The 17,076-nt window shown below is 64.4% G+C and overlaps 2 protein-coding genes across 2 annotated transcripts; both read left to right on the plus strand.

Moving 5' to 3' along the window:
* Window positions 1-6: 6 nt before the first annotated feature.
* Window positions 7-5,486, plus strand: LOC106484542 (solute carrier family 22 member 6-A-like). The gene is made up of 10 exons (XM_067314743.1): window positions 7-563; window positions 911-1,014; window positions 1,097-1,251; window positions 1,345-1,513; window positions 2,290-2,413; window positions 2,740-2,855; window positions 3,279-3,493; window positions 3,838-3,946; window positions 4,049-4,252; window positions 5,294-5,486. The coding sequence occupies exons 1-10, from the start codon at window positions 198-200 to the stop codon at window positions 5,388-5,390; spliced, it is 1,659 nt and encodes a 552-aa protein (XP_067170844.1). The 5' UTR covers window positions 7-197; the 3' UTR covers window positions 5,391-5,486.
* A 4,475-nt stretch (window positions 5,487-9,961) lies between these two features.
* On the plus strand, window positions 9,962-16,889 carry LOC136995067 (solute carrier family 22 member 6-B-like). Its single transcript, XM_067314769.1, has 10 exons — window positions 9,962-10,333; window positions 10,465-10,568; window positions 11,754-11,908; window positions 12,772-12,940; window positions 13,159-13,282; window positions 14,125-14,240; window positions 14,372-14,586; window positions 15,611-15,719; window positions 16,345-16,548; window positions 16,805-16,889. Exons 1-10 carry the CDS (start codon window positions 9,962-9,964, stop codon window positions 16,887-16,889), a joined length of 1,653 nt encoding a protein of 550 aa, XP_067170870.1.
* Window positions 16,890-17,076: the final 187 nt, after the last annotated feature.

Here is a 17,076-nt window from a genome sequence, read left to right on the forward strand (position 1 = left end):
CCGGGGGCGAAAGCTCTCCCTCTGGGGGGTCTGCAGGTCGCGGGAGCGGGCGGGACGTGCATGAAAGCGGCCGAAGCCGGCAAAATCCGGGGCCGGGTCGAGGCACCCCGGGGCCCTGCAGCCCGTCCCCCGCGGCGGCGGCGGAAGGGGGGGGACCGGCCCCTAAGGCGACGTTTCGGGGCCCTCGGGACGGCGCCATGGCTTTCGCCGACCTCCTGGACCACGTCGGGGGCATGGGGCGCTTCCAGGTGGTCTACGTGGCCCTCCTGGCCTTGCCCATCTTCATGATGGCCAGCCACAACCTTCTGCAGAACTTCACCGCTGCCGCCAGCGAGCACCGCTGCCGCGTCCGTTGGGAGGCCAACGGCACCGGCCTCAGCCCCGGAGACCTCCTGCGGGTCTCCGTCCCCGGCGGCGAGCGGTGCCGGCGCTTCGTCGCGGCGCAGTGGTGGCTCCTGGAGGTCAACGGCACGGCCGCCAACGGCACCGAGCCGGAGACGGAGCCCTGCCACGACGGCTGGACCTACGACCGCAGCGTCTTCGCCAGCACCATCGTCACCGAGGTGAGGCAACCCTCCACCCCCCACGTTGGGCGTCTTCCAACTGGAGCGTCTTCCCTTGGCTGGTGGCGCTCAACGCCGCCAACACTCGGGCCGAGCAAAGGGGATGAGGGGGGTCAACGGCCCTCGACGGCAGGTCCAAGAGGACCCGGATGACCCCCTCGAAGGTGGCTCCCAACCATGGTGAGGCAGGGAAGGGTTTCACGGCACCTTCTTGGCGCCCACGCCGTTGGCCGTTGAGTTGAGTCAACCCCATCGGATGCTCTTGGTCCCGGGACGGGACGGTGGGACGCAGTCGTCGTCCCCCCCCCCCCCCATCACGGTCTCTATCCCGCCTTTCTTCTCGGCAGTGGGATCTGGTGTGCGGCTCACGGGGGCTCAAGCAGCTGGCCCAGTCGCTCTTCATGGCCGGCGTCCTGGTGGGAGGCATCGTCTTCGGGGGCCTCTCGGACAGGTGAGTCCACCACCAGGAGGGACATCCCGTCTGCCCGGGCATTTCCACCTCGTGTGTTTTTTTTTTTTAATTCTCCACCCAGGTTTGGCCGCCGGTCGCTGTTGACCTGGTGCTACCTGCAGATGGGCACCATGGGCACGTGCACCTCCTTCGCGCCCACTTTCTCCGTCTACTGCCTTTTCCGCTTCCTCACCGGCGCGGCCCTCTCCGGCATAGTCCTGAACAGCGTCTCGCTCTGTACGTGGCTCCCCCAGCCCCGCGTTGTCGTTCCCCCCCCCCCCCCTTGATGACCTCCCGCCCGGCCCCAAACCATGCGCGTCTCTTCTCCAGCCCTGGAGTGGATGCCCACGCACGCCCGGGCGGTTGTGGGGACCATGATGGGATATTGCTACACCCTGGGGCAGTTCCTCCTGGCCGGGGTGGCCTACGCCATCCGCGACTGGCGCTGGCTGCAGCTCGCCGTCTCGCTGCCGTTCTTCATCTTCTTCCTCTACTCCTGGTGAGGAGATGGGGGGTGGTGGGGTGCATGGACAGATGGTGGGGTGGAGGGATGGTGGGATGGATGGATGTTGGGATGCATGCTGGGATAGATAGATGGATAGTGGATGGACGTTGGGATGCATGGATGGATGGTGAGATGTTTGGATGGTTGGATGGATGGTGGGGTGCATGGCTGGATGGGTATTGGGATGCATGGCTGGATGGTGGGGTGCATGGATGGATGGTGGGATGGATGGATAGTGGGTAGGTAGTGGGGTGCATGGATGGTTGGGGTGCATGGATGGACAGTGGGACAGATGGATGTTTGGATGGATGGATATTGGGGTGCAGGGATGGATGGTGGGATGGATGGATGGTGAGATGGATGGTAGGTGGGTAGTGGGGTGCACAGATGGATGGGGTGCATGGATGGATGGTGGGACAGATGGATGTTTGGATGGATGGATATTGGGGTGCATGGATGGATGGGGTGCATGGATGTGTGGGTGGAAGGGCAGATGAATGCACAGACGGATGGATGGAGGGGGTGCAAGGATGGGTGTAGAGTTGGCTGGATGGATGGATGGATAGAGGAGCAGACGGATGGAGAGATGGATGACGGGGTGGCCGGGTAGCTGCCCAATGCCTTCTCCTCACCCCAGTGAAGACCCCCCACACACACACACTTGGCTCGCCCAGGACAGGGGGACCCATCCCAACACCCAACCCGCTCAAGGGCGCCCAAGCGTCGCCCCGGCGGTCGGGGCCAAACCTCTGTCCCCGTCTCCGGCGCAGGTGGCTGACGGAGTCGGCCCGTTGGCTGCTCATGGCCGGGAAGCCCAAGCAGGCCCTGAAGGAGCTCAAGAAAGTGGCCAGGACGAACGGGAAGAAGGAGGAAGGGAACAAGCTCGACATCGAAGTAAAAGGGGGGAGGGGGCCCACACGTGGACACCTCCTGCAGTTGGGGGGGGGGAGGTCCCCCTACACCCCCCTTCCAGCCCCTCACACGTGTCCGTCCCAATAAATCCATCCCCGCATCTGTCCGTCCCCAATGCCACCATCCGTCCAGCCTTACGCAACCATCCGAGCCCATGCACAAGTGTTTTCCTCCTCCCGCGTCCGTCTGTCCTTCCTCCCCTCCACGCCATGACACTTCCAGCCTGGTGCTGACGTCCCTTGGGTGCCATCGAGGGTCCCACCTGCCGCCATCCCCCCCCCCCCAGGAAACCTCCTTCTCCTCCCCAGGCCCTGAAGTCGTACATGGAGAAGGAGATGACCTCGGTGAAGACCAGCCACACGGTGGTGGACCTGGTGCGGACGCCCGTGGTGCGCCGCATCTCCTGCTGCCTCTGCTTCGTCTGGTGAGCCTCGTGCTGGAGGAGGGTGGCCGGGGAGGACGCGAGCAGGAGGAGGTTGATGCCCGTCCATCCGTGGAGCCACCTGCCAACTGTTCCGTTCATCCGTCCCCAAAACGCAACCGTCCACCTGCACGTCCACCCACCTTCCCTTTGTCCGTTCTTCCAGCCATTCAGGCCTCTGTCTTGTCCAACCATCTCCATGCCCAAACCTCTACCCATCCTACGCAACCCCCTTTCCATTGGTCCGTTTTGGAAGGGGAAACTGAGTCATAGGGCAAGATTTGGGCATCAGCGGCGTCCCGGCCCCCCAAGCTCCCCAGGAAGGGACACACACACACACACAGCGGGCTGGGTCCCACGGGCCAGGGGCTGGTGGGTGACCCCCAGGTCCCCAGCTCATGAGAGTTGTCCCCGCGTGGCCCCCAGGTTCTCCACCAGCTTCGCCTACTACGGGCTGGCCATGGACCTGCAAAACTTCGCCTTCGACATCTACGTGATCCAACTGGTCTTCGGGGCCGTGGACTTCCCGGCCAAGCTGATCTCCATCCTCACCATCACCTTCGTGGGGCGACGCTTCACCCAGTCGCTCGCCCTCATCTTGGCTGGTCTGGCCATCTTGGCCAACATCTTTGTGCCACGAGGTGAGGGCTTGTCCCCCCCCCCCCCCCCCCCACTCTGCCACCCGCATCTGGGGTGTCACCAGCACCAGCCACCCCCCCCCCCCCCGGGAACCCACCTCACCATCCTGCAGGGACACGTGTCCATCGCAGGTCATCTCGGAGGGGCCAAAACGAGCTCAAGTCGTTAACGCGGCGCACGGTCGCGGTGGCACGTGGACCATCCTGGGGAAAGCTGATTGGTTTTGACCTTTATTGGGTGATTCGCTGCAAAATCCCAGGGTTTGGTGAGGGGGTGGGGTGAGGAGGTCCTTCTCCACCTGCCACCCTATTCGTCGGCCCCAGCTTTGATGTCCTCGTCCCCGCAGACCTGCGAACGCTGCGGACCGCCCTGGCCGTCTTCGGCAAGGGTTGCCTGGCCTCCTCCTTCAACTGCGTCTACCTCTACACGGGCGAGCTGTACCCCACCGTTATTCGGTAAGGAGGGGGGACGGGGTGGTGGTGGTGGTGGGGGACACAGGTTTTGGGGGAGGGGGGTGGTCCCGGGCTGGTTCCTGACGGCGTCCCGGTGCCCCGCAGGCAAACGGGCATGGGGCTGAGCAACACCATGGCCCGCATTGGCAGCATCACGGCCCCGCTGGTGAAGATGGCCGGCGAGATCTTCCCGGCGTTGCCCTTCGTCATCTACGGGGCGGCGCCGGTGGTGGCGGGGTTGGCGGCCACCTTCCTCCCGGAGACGCGCAACGCGCCGCTGCCCGAGACCGTGGAGGAGGTGGAGAGCAGGTGGGGAGGAGGCCACGGCATGGCAGGGATGGGGCGTGGGGACGGGTGGGTCAATGGAGGGATGGGGACCATGGGGATGGTGGGGTGGATGGGTATGGAGCTGGATGGGTGTGTGGTCATGGTTGGACATGGAGGGATGGATGAAGGATGGAGAGATGATTGGTTGTATGTGGGGATGGGTGGATGGATGTGTGGGGAGATGGATGGAGGGGTAAGTGGTTGCGGCTAGGGATGGAGGGATGGAGGAATGGATGGATGAAGGGATGGATGAAGAGATGATTGAGTATGGAGATGGATGGATGAGTGCTTGTCTTCGGGAATGAATGTGTGGATGGAAGGATGGAGAGATGATTGAGTATGGAGATAGATGGATGAGTGCTTGTCTTCAGGAATGAATGTGTGGATGGAAGGATGGAGGGATGATTGAGTATGGAGATGGATGGATGAGTGCTTGTCTTCAGGAATGAACGTGTGGATGGAAGGATGGAGGGATGATTGCGTATGGAGATGGATGGATGAGTGCTTGTCTTCAGGAATGAACGTGTGGATGGAAGGATGGAGGGATGATTGCGTATGGAGATGGATGGATGAGTGCTTGTCTTCGGGAATGAACGTGTGGATGGAGGGATGATTGAGTATGGAGATGGCTGGATGAGTGCTTGTCTTCGGAAATGAATGCGTGTGTATGGAGACAGACAGACAAACGGCTGTGTTTGGGGATGGATGGACGACTGTAGAAGGGATGCATGGATGGGTAGACAAACGGGTGGATAGACAGCAGGGTGAACGGGCAGATGGAGGGATGTCTAGGAGGATGGACACACGGATGGGTAGCTTGACGAATGAATGCCTGGGGATAGGGATGGATGGATGGATGGAGTGGTCCATGGATGGATGGTGGGATGGACAGGTGGATGGGCAGCTGGACAAACGGACCTGGCCGAACGCCTGGGTAGACAGGGGTGAGGACATCAGGGTGAAAAGCCACCGTGCGCCCACGACCCCCCCTCCCAGCCCAGCCCTGCTCTCTCGTCCCACCAGGACACGTCCCCGGACGGACGAAGCCCAGCAGCTCCAGGTCCTGCTCCACGCCGCCCGGCCCGACCCCGCGCCCGAGGGGACCCCAAAGCCCCACTAGGGCCAAACCCCTCCCGGGAACAAGCCGAGGTCGCCCCAAAAAACCCCAATCCCCCCCCCCAGAATCCTCTCGACGGCACCCAATGGGCCGAGAAGGAAGGAGCGGGGCCGGGGGGTGACCGTCGCCCTGGGACAACGCGAAGGGACGGTGGCGCCGATCCCGGGAAGACGCCGCTACCCTCCCCACCGCGCCGGCACCGGGGAAGGGACCCAGGTGTCCGGGCGCCCCGTTCCCCCTTCCTCGCACGCATTGCAAAAAAAACACCCCTTTTCCCCCCGTTTTCGGCTTCGCGGGATCGTTTATGCCGAGCCAGCAATAAAGCAAAATTCTGGTGTTAAACACGGGCAAAACGGGTCTCGGGCCGGAGCGGTGGGTTGGGGGGGGGGAACGACGCGGATATTTGTTGTTCGGAGCGAGCCGGGCTGTTTTCCCGCGGCCGCGGGGGTCCCGCGTGGCCGTGACGTCCCGCCCCGAAGGCAAACACGGGCGCTGGGTCCGGTTACGGCCGGGGCGGGCGGGGGGTCCCGTCCCGCCGCCCCCCATCCCGGCGGGAAGCCTTCGGCCTCGGCTCCGCGCGCCGCCGGATTTGTTGTCCGAGGGGCCCCGGCGTCCCCCGCCCCGCCTCCGGCGCCGGCGAGCAACAAAGCGACGAGAGGCGGAGAGCGGCCCGAGAGGTCGCGCGGAGGAATTTAAGGGCAGCGAGGACCCAGGCGTCCCGAGGACCCAGGCGTCCGGGCGCCCAGCACCCGCTGCCCCATTGCGCCAGCCCCTCTGCTGCAACCGCAGACGCACCGAGGACCCAGGCGTCCGGGCATCTACTGCCCCATTGCACCAGCCACGGTTCTCCAACCACAGACACATCAAGGACCCAGATGTCCTGCAGACCCAGGCGTCCGGGCACCTACTGCCCCATTGCACCAGCCACGGTTCTCCAACCACAGACACACCAAGGACCCAGGTGTCCTGCAGACCCAGGTGTCTGGGCATCTACTGCCCCATTGCACCAGCCACGGTTCTCCAACCAGAGTCACACCAAGGACCCAGATGTCCTGCAGACCCAAGCGTCTGGGCATCTACTGCCCCATTGCACCAGCCATGGTTCTCCAACCAGAGTCAGTGAGGACCCAGGTGTCCGGGCATCTACTGCCCCATTGCACCAGCCATGGTTCTCCAACCACAGACACATCAAGGACCCAGATGTCCTGCAGACCCAGGAGTCCGGGCATCTACTGCCCCATTGCACCAGCCACGGTTCTCCAACCAGAGTCAGTGAGGACCCAGGTGTCCGGGCATCTACTGCCCCATTGCACCAGCCATGGTTCTCCAACCACAGACACACCAAGGACCCAGATGTCCTGCAGACCCCAGGCGTCCGGGCACCCGCTGCCCCATTGCACCAGCCCCACGTCGCAGCGAGGACCCCGGCGTCCCGCGAGCCCTTCCCTCCCCTCCGGTCCCCCCCATCGCCTCCGGCCCTGGGTCCCCGCTGGTCGCGGGTCGCTGCCCCAGCCCTGGTGATTTCCGGCTCCGCCGGCGCCGCTCCGTTGCCTCCCGCCGCCGCTGCCCTCCCGGCCCAGGGTCCAAGGGGCCCATGGGGGGGACTCGCTTCAGGGCCCCGAGACTTTGCCCCCTGCCGGGGCCGAACCACCCGCCGCCGAGGGCGAAAACAACCCCTGGAGGGTCGCCGTGTCCCCCCCCCCACCCCCCCCGAAATGCCGGTGGACGAGACCCCCGGGAAGGTCCCCGGGAAAGCGCCGGGAGCATCTTCCTCCAGAGCTGAAGGAAGCCGGGAGCGGCGTTCCCGGGCGCCGACCCGGCGCGGGAGCCGTTCCCCGCTCCCGGCCGCGGCCCTTCGCCGAGTCAAACGTTAACCGGGGCGAAGGATTTAAATACCGGCGCGGGATCGCCGGGGCCAGCGGACCAGGCTGGTGCCGGCCGAGGGGTTTCGCCAGCTTCGGCGGTGGTCGAGGTCGGTCGGTGGCGGGACGGAGGGACCCGCGCGGGGACGGGGGGGGTTGGACGGAGATACGGATCGATAGACTGATCGATAGGGATCGATACATCGAGCGAGGGAGGGATAGAGACCAATCGACTGGTCAATCAACAGATTAAAGGTCGACGGGTTGATCGATGGAGCTATAGAGACCAATAGATCGATCAATAGAGGGAGATACAGATCATTAAATAGATCAATGACGGCTCACGGTCCAATAAATCGATCGATAGAGAGACTATAGTCCGATAAACTGATCGATGGACAGACTATAGTCCAATAAATCGATCGATAGACAGATTATAGTCCGATAAACTGATCGATGGACAGACTATAGTCCAATAAATCGATCGATAGACAGACTATAGTCCGATAAACTGATCGATGGACAGACTATAGTCCAATAAATCAATCGATAGAGAGACTATAGTCCGATAAACTGATCGATAGACACATTACAGATCAATAGGGATGTAAAGACCCATAGATTGATCGAGAGACAGATTAAAGGTCGATAGATTGATCGATGGAGATTTAGAGACCAATAGATCGATCAATACAGATAGAGATCAGTAGACTGATCAATGGGTAGATTACAGTTCAATAAAGAACAATATAGACCAATAAAGAACAATGTAGATCAATAAGGAACAATGTAGATCAATAAGGAACAATATAGATCAACAAAGAACAATATAGATCAACCAAATTGATCGGCAGACTGATCGATTGATTGACTCGGGGGGGACAACATGGGAGAGATCGATGGCGAGAGATCGACCGATAGGTTGATCGATAGCTTGATCGATAGCGAAGGGGGGAGGGCGGCCAGCAGGGAAAGCGAGGAGCAGAGCGGGCGGCGAGAGGGATCATCGATCGATTGATCGATCGGTCGGTCGGACGGGAGGGAGGGAGGGAGGGAGGGAGCCGGGTCGGCAGCGAGGCCAGCGGGGCAGCGGGAGAGCGGAGGAGGTAGGAGAGCTGCCGATGGGTGGAAACCTGGAACCGGGGCTCCGTAGCGGGATCAATAGATGGAGAGAGGAGAAGACAGCAAGGTAGATAGATAGAGCGAGATCGATAGATCGATAGGTGGGCCAAGGGGCAGACGGACGGACAGCCCCGCAGACGGCAGGCACCCCGCGGACCTCGGCCACTCGGCCCATCCCTCGGCCGTTCCTCGGCCATCCCTCGTCCTTCAGCCCATCCCTCGTCCTTCGGTCCATCCCTCATCCTCCGGTCCATCCCTCGTCCTTCAGCCCGTCCCTCGTCCTTCGGTCCATCCCTCATCCTCCGGCCCATCCCTCGTCCTTCAGCCCGTCCCTCGTCCTTCAGCCTGTCCCTCGTCCTTCGGTCCATCCCTCGTCCTTCAGCCCATCCCTCATCCTTCAGCCCATCCTCCAGTCCATCCCTTGTCCTTCAGCCTGTCCTTCGTCCTTCAGCCCATCCCTCGTCCCCTCCCTCAGCCGTTCCTTGGCCCGTCCTTCGGTCCACCCCTTGCCCTGTCTCTTGGTCCATCCCTTGTCCCATCCCTCAGCCCGTCCCTCGGGCCACCCCTCGTCCTTTCCCTCGGCCATTCCTTGGCCAGTCCCTCAGTCTGTCCAGCCTTCAGCCTTTGGTCCATCCCTTATCTTTCAGTCTGTCCCTCGTCCCTTGCCTCGGCTGTTCCTCAGCCCATCCCTCGGCCGATCCTTCATTCCATCCCTCGTCCTTGAGTCCATCCCTCGTCCCATCCCTCATCCCTTCCCTCAGCCCGTCCTTCAGTCCATCCCTCGTCTTTCAATCCATCCCTCATCCTTGAGTCCATCCCTCGTCCCATCTCTTGGCCCATCCTTCAGTCCATCCCTCAGTCCCTCCCTCAGCCCATCCTTCAGTCCATCCCTCGTCTTTCAATCCATCCCTCATCCTTGAGTCCATCCCTCGTCCCATCCCTCATCCCTTCCCTCACCCCATCCTTCAGTCCATCCCTCGTCCTTCAATCCATCCCTCATCCTTGAGTCCATCCCTCGTCCTTGAGTCCATCCCTCACCCCATCCCTTGGCCCATCCTTCAGTCCATCCCTCATCCCTTCCTTCAGCCCGTCCTTTGGTCTGTCCTTCAATCCATTCCCTCGTCCTTGAGTCCATCCCTCATCCTTGAGTCCATCCCTCGTCCTTGAGTCCATCCCTCGTCCCATCCCTTGGCCCATCCTTCAGTCCATCCCTCAGCCCATCCTTCAGTCTGTCCTTCAATCCGTTCCTTGTCCTTCAATCCATCCCTCGTCCTTGACTCCATCCCTTGTCCCTTCCCTTGCCTGATCCCTCATCACGTCCTTGAGTCCATCCCTCGCCCTTGACTCCATCCCTCGTCCTTGACTCCATCCCTCGTCCTTGACTCCATCCCTTGTCCCTTCCCTTGCCTGATCCCTCATCACGTCCTTGAGTCCATCCCTCGCCCTTGACTCCATCCCTCGTTCTTGACTCCATCCCTCGTCCTTCGGTCCATCCGTTCCTCGTCCCACCCTTGACCCGCTCCTCGTCCCGTCCTTCAGCTGCTCCTCGGCCGTCCCTCGCCCCGTCCCGGACCCATCTCCATCGCGGCCATGACCTTCGCGGAGCTGCTGACCCGCCTGGGCGGCATGGGCCGCTTCCAGGTGACCTACGTGGCCGCCCTGGCCCTGCCGCTCCTCATGTTGGCCAGCCACAACCTGCTGCAGAACTTCACCGCCGGCGTCCCCGAGCATCGCTGCCGACCCCGGCCGGGCGCCGACAACGGCACCGCCGGCCTCCCGCCGCTCCGGGTGACCTCGCCGGCCGACGGCCGCTGCCGCCGTTACGTGGAGCCCCAGTGGCACCTCCTGGAAGCCAACGGCACCGTGGCCGCCCGCAACGGGAGCGAGGAGGCGCCCACCGAGCCCTGCCGCGACGGCTGGACCTACCAGGAGGGCGTCTTCGCCCACACCATCGTCACCGAGGTGAGCGTCCCGCGTCGTCCCGCGTCGCCCCGCGTCATCATCCCGCATCATCATCCCGCATCATCCATCCCGCATCCCACGTCGGTCCCGGCTCCGGCTCGGATCCTGAGCGTGGCTTCTCCCGGCGGCAGTGGGACCTGGTGTGCGAGTCGAAGACGTTGCGGCAGGCGGCGCAGTCCATCTACATGGCCGGGATCCTGCTGGGCTCCTGCCTTTTCGGGATCCTCTCGGACAAGTGCGGTCCCGGATCGGGGCCTCGTTGGGATGAACCGGAGCGGCCCCCGGGGTGGGGTTGGAGGAGGGAGGTGGCGGGAGCCGCGTCCTCGTCCCCGCGTCCTCGTCCCCAGTGCCCCTCTATCCTCCGTACCAGTGCTCCCAGTATGCCCAGCGCCCCATGTCCCCTGTCCCAGTATGCCCAGGACCTCCATAGCCCTCATCCCTGCATCCCTGGTGCCCCCATCCCAGTACCCCCGGCTCCCCATAGCCCCTGTCCCAGTATCCCCTGTGCCCCTGTCCCAGTATCCCCAGCTCCCCAATGCCTCCATCCCAGTATCCCCAGTACTCCCAACTCCCCATAGCCCCCATCCCAGTATCCCCAGCTCCCCAATGCCCCCATCCCAGCGCCCCCAGCTCCCCGTCCCAGTGCTCCCAGCGCCCCCAGCACCCCGTCCCAGTATCCCCAGTTCCCCCAGCGCCCTGTTCCAATGCACCCAGTGCCCCAGTGCCCCCATCCCAGTTCCCCCAGTTCCCCCAGCGCCCCGTCCCAGCACGCCCAGTGCCCCCGTCCCAGTTCCCCCAGTGTCCCATCCCAGCACTCCCAGTGTCCCAGTGCCCCTGTCCCAGTATCCCCAGTTCCCCCAGCGCCCTGTCCCAGCACTCCCAGTGCCCCGGTGCCGCCGTCCCGGTTCCCCCAGTTCCCCCAGCGCCCCGTCCCAGTATCCCCAGTTCCTCCAGTGCCCTGTTCCAATGCGTCCAGTGCCCCAGTGCCCCTGTCCCAGTCCCCCCAGTTCCCCCAGTGTCCCGTCCCAGTGTGCCCAGTGCCACGGTGCCACCATCCCAGTATCCCCAGTTCCCCCAGCGCCCCGTCCCAGCGCGCCCAGTGCCGCGGCGCCGCCATCCCAGTCCCCCCAGTTCCCCCAGCGCCCCGTCCCAGCGCTCCCAGTGCCGCGGCGCCGCCGTCCCAGTCCCCCCAGTTCCCCCAGCGCCCCGTCCCAGCGCGCCCAGTGCCGCGGCGCTCCCGTCCCAGTCCCCCCAGTTCCCCCAGCGCCCCGTCCCAGCGCGCCCAGTGCCCCAGCGCCACCGTCCCAGTATCCCCAGTTCCCCCAGCGCCCTGTCCCAGCGCTCCCAGTGCCCCGGCGCCGCCGTCCCAGTTCCCCCAGCGCCCCATCCCAGCGCGCCCAGTGCCGCGGCGCTCCCGCAGGTTCGGGCGCCGGGCGCTGCTCATCTGGTGCTACCTGCAGCTGGGGGTGACGGGGACCTGCACGGCGCTGGCCCCCTCCTTCGCCATCTACTGCCTCTGCCGCTGCCTCGCCGGCCTCGCCATGTCCGGCGTCTCCCTCAACTCCGCCTCGCTCTGTGAGCCCGCGGGCCCAGGCGTCCGGGCGGGACCCCCCCCACACACCCCCAAAAAAACGATGCCACGGGATGGGGGGGCCCAGGCGTCCGGGCTCAGACTCTGGGAGGGGCCCAGGCATCCGGGTGGGAGCACCCCCCCCCCCCCAAAAATGATGCCACAGGACGGGGGCCCAGGCATCCGGGCGGGAGCCATCCCCCCACCCCCCAAAAAAAACCCGATGCCACGGGATGGAGGGCCCAGGCGTCCGGGCTCAGACTCTGGGAGGGGCCCAGGCGTCCGGGCGGGAGCCCCCCCACCCCCAAAAATGATGCCACGGGATGGGGGGCCCAGGCGTCCGGGCTCACACCCCAGGATGGGGGCCCAGGCGTCTGGGGAGCCCCCCCCAAAAATGATGCCACAGGACAGGGGCCCAGGCATCCGGGGAGGACCCCAAGAGGGACCCAGGTGTCCGGGGAGGGACCCAGGCGTTCGAGGAGGAGCCATCCCCCCCCCAAATGATGCCATGGGATGGGGGGGCCCAGGCATCCGGGCTCACACCCCGGGAGGGGCCCAGGCGTTCGAGGAGGAGCCCCCCCCCCCCAAAATGATGCCCTGGGGCGGGGGCCCAGGCATCCGGGCTCACACCCCGGGAGGGGCCCAGGCGTGCGGGGAGGAGCCCCCCCCCCCCCCCCCAAAACGCTATCCTGGGTTGGGAGCCCAGGCATCCGGGGAGGACTCCGGGAGGGACCCAGGTGTCCAGAGAGAGACCCAGGCATCCGAGCTCGGACCCCGGGAGGGGCCCAGGCGTCCGGGGAGGATCCCACCACCATTGACCCCCTCCGGGAGGGGCCCAGGCGTCCGGGCGCTGACGCCGGCCCCCCAGGCATGGAGTGGATCCCCACGGAGCTGCGGGCCATCGTGGGCACCGCCAACGGCTACTGCTACACCCTGGGCCAGTTCGTGCTGGCGGCCGCCGCCTTCGGCCTCCCGCGCTGGCGCTGGCTCCAGCTCGCCGTCTCCCTGCCCTTCTACCTCTTCTTCCTCTACTCCTGGTACGCGGGGGGCCCAGGCGTCCGGGCGCCCCCCCGGGCCGCCCCTGGTTTGGGGAGGGAGCCGGGCGCCCGGACGCCTGGGCCCCTGGGGTGGGTGGTGATGGTGGGGGGGGGGTCTCCCTGGACGCCTGGGCCCCTGGGGTGGGGGGTGGTGGGGGGGGGGTCTCCCCGGACGCCTGGGCCCCTGGCGCGGGTGTAACCCCCCGCCGCGGCCGCAGGTTCTTCGTGGAGTCGGCCCGGTGGCAGGTGATTTCGGGGAGACCCGACCTGGCCCTCGAGGGGCTCCGCAAAGTCGCCCGGGTCAACGGGAGGAAGGAGGAAGGCGATAAACTCGACGTGGAGGTAAAGGAACGGCCCTGGATCCCCCCCTGGATCCCCCCCCCCAGAATCCCCCTAGATCACCACCAGATCCCCTCCGGGATCCCCGAGCTCTCACCATCCCTCCTAGATTTCCCTCTGGATCCCCCCAGTTCCCCCTGGATCCCTCTTGATCTCCCTGATCCCTGCAGATCCTCCTAGATCACCTCCAAGATCCCTCCAGGTTCCCCTGGATCCCTCCAATCCCTCCTGGATCCCCTCACCTCAGTTCCCTTGTGACCCCTTAGATCCCCCCTGGATCTCCCCAGATCCTCCCGGATCCTTCCCAGTCCCCCTGGGATCTCCCCAATCCCTCCAAGATCCCCCCAATCCACCCGGATCACCCCCCAGACCACCCTGATCCCTCCAGGTCCTTCTGAATCCTCCCCAATCCCTCCAGATCCCCCCCCCCAAATCCTCCCAGATCCCTCCCAGGTCTCCCTGATCCCTCTGGATCCCCCCAATCCCCCCAGATCCCCCCAGATCCCCTGCCCAGATCTTCCCAGATCCCCTCTGGATCCCCTCAGATCCCCCCAAACACACACATGGACCCTCCCAATCCCCCCAGATCCCACCTGGGTCTCCCCAATCCGCCCAGACCCCTCTAGATCCCCCATATCCCTCCAGATCCCCTGCCCAGATCTTCCCAGATCCCCTCAGATCCCCCTCACACACACACACACACACACACCCAGACCCTCCCAATCCCCCCAGATCCCACCTGGATCTCCCCAAACCACCCAGACCCCTCTGGATCCCCCCCCCATAAGCCCCCGGATCCCTCCGGATCCCCCCCCTCCCCGATCCCGGTGTCCCCCCCCCTCCAGGCGTTGCAGGCGCTGGTGGGCCGGGAGCAGCGTCCATCCGGGGCCGCCCGGAGCCTGGGCGCCCTGATCCGGACCCGCGGCATGAGAACCGTCTCCTGCGGCGTCGCCTTCATCTGGCAAGTGGGCTCGTTGCGGGGCCGAAGCCGCCGCCGCTTTGGGGCCTTTCCGCCTCCTCCCCCCCCTGCCAGTGGTTTTGGGCTGAAAAAGGGCTTTTTTTTCTTCCTCCCCCCCCTTTCCCGGGGAGCAGGTTCTCCACCAGCTTCGCCTACTACGGGCTGGCCATGGACCTGCAGCACTTCGGCGTGGACGTGTACCTGACGCAGGTGGCGTTCGGGGCCGTGGACATCCCGGCCAAGCTGGCCTCGGCGCTGGCCATCACCGGCGTGGGGCGGCGGGCGGCGCAGGCGGGCGCCCTGGGCCTCGCCGGCCTCTGCATCCTCGCCAACATCTTCGTGCCCCAAGGTGGGGCGGGCGGAGGGGCACGGGAGGGACGGAGGGATGGAGAGATGGAGGGATGGAAGGATGAAGGAAGGAGGAATGGAGGGAGGTTGGAGGGATGGAGGTTGGAGGGATGGAGGGAGGATGGAGGGATGGAGGTTGGAGGTATGAAGGGATGGAGGGATGGAGGTTGGAGGATGGATGATAAAGGGATGGAAGGATGAAAGAGGGAGGAATGGAGGGAGGTTGGAGGGATGGAGGTTGGAGGGATGGAAGAATGAAGGAGGGAGGAATGGAGGGATGGAGGTTGGAGGGATGGAGGTTGGAGAGATGGAGGTTGGAGAGAGGGAGAGATGGAGGTTGGAGGATGGAGAGATGGATGATAAAAGGATGGAAGGATGAAGGAAGGAGGAATGGAGGGAGGTTGGAGGGATGGAGTTTGGAGGGATGGAGGTTGGAGGGATGCAAGGATGGAGGGATGAAGGTTGGAGGGAGGGAGGTTGGATGGATGATAAAAGGATGGAAGGATGAAGTAAGGAGGAATGGAGGGAGGTTGGAGGGAGGGAGTGATGGATGGAGGTTGGATGGATGATAAAGGGATGGAAGGATGAAGGAAGGAGGGATGGAGGGAAGGAAGATGGAGGGATGGAGGAATGGAGGGAGGGATGGAGAATGGAGGGATGGAGGGATGATGAAGGAATGGAGGGATGGAGGAAGGAGGAATGAAGGGATGGAGGAAGGAGGAATGGATGGGTGGAGGGTGGAAGGATGGAGGGACAGAGGTTAGATGAATGATGAAGGGATGGAGGGAGGGAGGATGGAGGAGGGAGAAATAGAGGTTGGAGGGATGGAAGATGGAGAGATGGAGGGACAGAGGGATGGAGGTTGGATGGACAGAGGGATGGAGGGAGGGAGGTTGGAGGGATGGAGGTTGGAGGGACAGAGGGCTGGAGGTTGGAGGGATGGAGGAATGGAGGGATGGAGGTTGGAGGGACGGAGGGCTGGAGGGCTGGAGGTTGGAGGTCTGAGGGCTCCTCCGTGCCCCCAGAGCTGCGGATACTGCGCATGGTCTTCGCCGTGGTCGGGAAGGGCTCCTTGGCCGCCTCCTTCAACTGCGCCTACATCTTCTCCGGGGAGCTCTTCCCCACGGTCATCAGGTGGGCGGCGCCTGCCCACCCCCCCCTCCACCCCGCACCCGTCTGTCTGTCCGACCTCCCGTCCATCCGTCCACCCAACGCATCCACCCGTCCAGCCGGCCCTTAGTCCCTTCGTTCACCCACCCGCCCACTCGCTCGTCCATCCCACCACTCACCTCTTCCTCCATCCATCCCTCAACCCATCCATCCAGCCAGCCAGCCACCATCCGTCAACCCATCCATCCAACCGCTTCTTCATCTATCCCACCAACTCATCCGCCCATCAACCCATCCACCCATGCAACCAGCTCATCCAACCACTTCTCCATCAACTCATCCATCCATCCAACCACTTCTCCATCTGTCAGCCCATCCAGCCAGCCACCAACTCATCTATCCAACCACTTCTCCATCCATCCAACCACCAATCCATCCGTCCAATGACTTCTCCATCCATCAACCCATCCATCCAACCACTTCTCCATCCATCCAACCACCAATCCATCCGTCCAATGACTTCTCCCTCCATCAACCCATCCATCCATCCAACCACCAAACCAACCCATCCGTCCAACCACTTCTCCACCTCTCCGCCAACCCCCCGCGCCCCCCACCGCCCCCCTGACCCCTCTCCCCCCCACCGCAGGCAGACAGGGATGGGCCTGGGGGGCACCATGGCCCGCGTGGGCAGCATGGTGGCCCCGCTGGTGCGGATGACGGGCGACGCCTTCCCGGCCCTGCCCCTCGTCATCTACGGGGCCGCTCCCGTCGTCTCGGCCGTCGCCACCTGCTTCCTGCCCGAGACCCGCAACATGCCGCTGCCGGAGACCGTCGAGGACGTGGAGAGGCGGTGAGCTCCGGCGGGGAGGCTCCGAGGGCTCGTCGCGGGGTCGGGCTCAGCCCTCCGCGGGGTCCCCTTTTCCCCGGGTCCCTTCGTGGGAGGGAGATACGGGGTGGGGTGAGATTTTGGGGCCGTTTAAGGGGATTTGGAGGTGGGTGAAAAGCTGGGATCGCTTTCGGGGCGGAAAGCGGCCGATTCGCCCGTTTTTCCGCCTGCTCATTTTCCCGTCTCTCTTTCTCTCCCTCCCTCCCCACCTCGGCGCCAGAGCGGGACACCTCGAGGACGAGGAGCCGCAGGTCACCGTCCCCTTGGCTCCCACCAAGGCCGACGCGGGCAAGGACGGCGTCTGAAGGGGGGGGGGGCCAAAGGGCCGCCGCGGCGAGCGGGGATGCCTGGGCCCCTCCCGGGCGCCGGCGTGGGGCGAATGGGACCCCCCACCACCACCCCGGGGAGACACGCGGCCCCCGGCCCCCGGGGTTTCTCCATGGGGCGCCGGGATGTGGCTGCCCCGCGGACGCTATTTATTATATCCCAATA

This window comes from Apteryx mantelli, chromosome 37 (genome assembly GCF_036417845.1).
Source record: "Apteryx mantelli isolate bAptMan1 chromosome 37, bAptMan1.hap1, whole genome shotgun sequence".
NCBI lineage: Eukaryota > Metazoa > Chordata > Aves > Apterygiformes > Apterygidae > Apteryx > Apteryx mantelli.